The 2,170-nt window shown below is 38.0% G+C and overlaps 1 protein-coding gene across 1 annotated transcript; it reads left to right on the top strand.

Moving 5' to 3' along the window:
• Positions 1-381: 381 nt before the first annotated feature.
• On the top strand, positions 382-1,827 carry LOC132637779 (uncharacterized). Its single transcript, XM_060354816.1, has one exon. It carries the CDS (start codon positions 382-384, stop codon positions 1,825-1,827), a length of 1,446 nt encoding a protein of 481 aa, XP_060210799.1.
• The last annotated feature ends 343 nt before the right edge of the window (positions 1,828-2,170 follow it).

The raw sequence follows: 2,170 nt of genomic DNA, 5'->3' as shown, positions 1-2,170 counted from the left end.
ACATGAATTGAGGAGATGTATACCAACACAATTGGAAGTAAAGGGCCCTTGTACCATAGGGCTATTGGAGGATAGGCATATTCTAGTTCGTTTATCTTTACTAGAAGACTATGCTACCTTGGCTTCTCGACCATGGGAGATTAGGTTCAGGAATAGAATCTTTCCAGTTAGATTTCTCATATGGGATCCTTGGTTTAAGCCGTATGAGGAAACAACAATTGCTATAGCATGGATCTCCTTTCCAGGGTTGCCTACTAATCTCTTTGACAAGGAATCCTTTTCTCATTAGCAAATGCAGTGGGAAGACCCCTTGTGATAGATAAAGCCACCGACAATCAAACAAGGCCTAGCTGTGCAAGAGTCAAAGTAGAAGTGGACTTGATGAAGGAATTACCCAAGCGGGTACAGATTAACTGCATTGATGAAGAGACAAATGAAGTTAGATCCAAATGGCAAACAATACAATATGATTACTTACCAAAATATTGTGTTAATTGCAAAATACAAGGACATAATAAGAAAGAATGCTGGAATTTATATCCAGAATTCAGACCAAAAAAGGAGGACATAAAGGAAAGGAGTGAAGAGCAACAAGAGAAGAAGAATAATAATGGAAAGGCACCTATCAAGGAGAATAACAATGGTAATGGAGAAAGAAAGGAATATGGGGAGAAAAAACAGACCAATGGAAAGGAGGATGGGGAGAAAAAGCAGAATTTTAACAAGAGCAAACGACAACCATTCAAAGTTCTTAAATCTGGAAAGGTTGTTGTAAACAAAAATGATCCCAAAAATGATCCTAATTGCTGGAAGGCCAAAGACAAAAAGGAGATGGAAGGGGGTAAAAATAAAGGTATAGAAAGGAAAGAAAAGGAAGTGAACAATCAAGAGGTGAGTAAACAGAAAACAAATACATTTACTTCAACAAACAACAAGTTCAGTACTCTAGTGGACTTGGAGGAAGATGAACATAATGGTGAGGATGGTCAGGAGTACAAAAAGCAACAAGAAACAAAAGCAATTAGGGAATCAGCAAAGCCATGGGTGGAAGCATCTTTTGGAAAACAAGGAGGAGGTACTAGTGCCTTTAAACAATTAATCGAACAACAAACAAGTATTGAGAAGGAACAGGAGCAATGTAAGTCACAACACAAAGTCACAGAAGGGCATAAGGGCAATCAAATGGAGGAGGAAACAAAATCACAAGATACAGAGAGAACCATAAATGATGTATGGGAGGGTGTCAATGAGGAGAGACAAAAGAGGAGGATAAGTCAAGAATCAGCAGTGCAAGAGATAGATAAACTAATAGAAATTACTGAAACTGAGCAACAAATAACCACATATCAACAGGTGGAAAAAGAAAAACCACCTGATGATGTACTGGATAAGTCTAATGAAATAACCAAGGAAGTAAAAGATACAGAGTCATCTACACACAACCACAACAATGAGGGAAGGTCAGAAAATGCAGATCATGGAGATAATAAAATGGGTGCAGAAGAACAGACAGAGCAACAAAGGAAGAATATTATTGAAGATGGGGAATTTGGGGAAAATACATATTCTATATCTTCAAATGTGCCTGAAAATAAGACCAATGATGAAGAAAGAATTGATGATATAGGAGATGATGATGAAGTGGAAAGCACTAGTATCCCAATCAGTCCATCAGAGCATAATGCAGGGGATGTTTCACCAAAACAAATAACCAAAACAAAGAAAGAAGGGAGACATCATAAGCAAAACAGAGATAAAAGTGTGCCACCTAAGGCAGTAGGTGGCGTACTCACAAGGAAAGCATATGCCAAAGGAAGTTTACAATGAATAGCTCACTCATATGGAATATTAGGTCTGTTAATACTCAACAGGCCTTTGAGAGAGTGGTTTTGATGCACAGACAAAAGAATTTCAATTTTATAGCATTGATGGAACCATTTCAGCACCACAGACACATAGATATGTATAGATTATGGCTGGGCATGGGCACTGCATGGCACAACATAACTGGTAAGATTTGGATGTTTGTCAACGAAGAATTTCAAGCAGAGGTCACAAGAGAAAATGAACAACTTCTTGCTTTGAAGTTAACTCATCTAGATTCTAATCAGGAGATCATTGCTACTTTGGTATATGCCAGTACAGAAAGGGCAAATAGAATCACCTTGTG

Source organism: Lycium barbarum, chromosome 4 (genome assembly GCF_019175385.1).
Source record: "Lycium barbarum isolate Lr01 chromosome 4, ASM1917538v2, whole genome shotgun sequence".
Taxonomy (NCBI): Eukaryota; Viridiplantae; Streptophyta; class Magnoliopsida; order Solanales; family Solanaceae; genus Lycium; species Lycium barbarum.
This window is presented reverse-complemented; position numbering and strand designations above follow the sequence as displayed.

Bases quoted from the DNA above. Each gene is read 5' to 3' on its own strand.
- LOC132637779 (XM_060354816.1), top strand. From the start codon at position 382: ATGAAGGAATTACCCAAGCGGGTACAGATTAACTGCATTGATGAAGAG.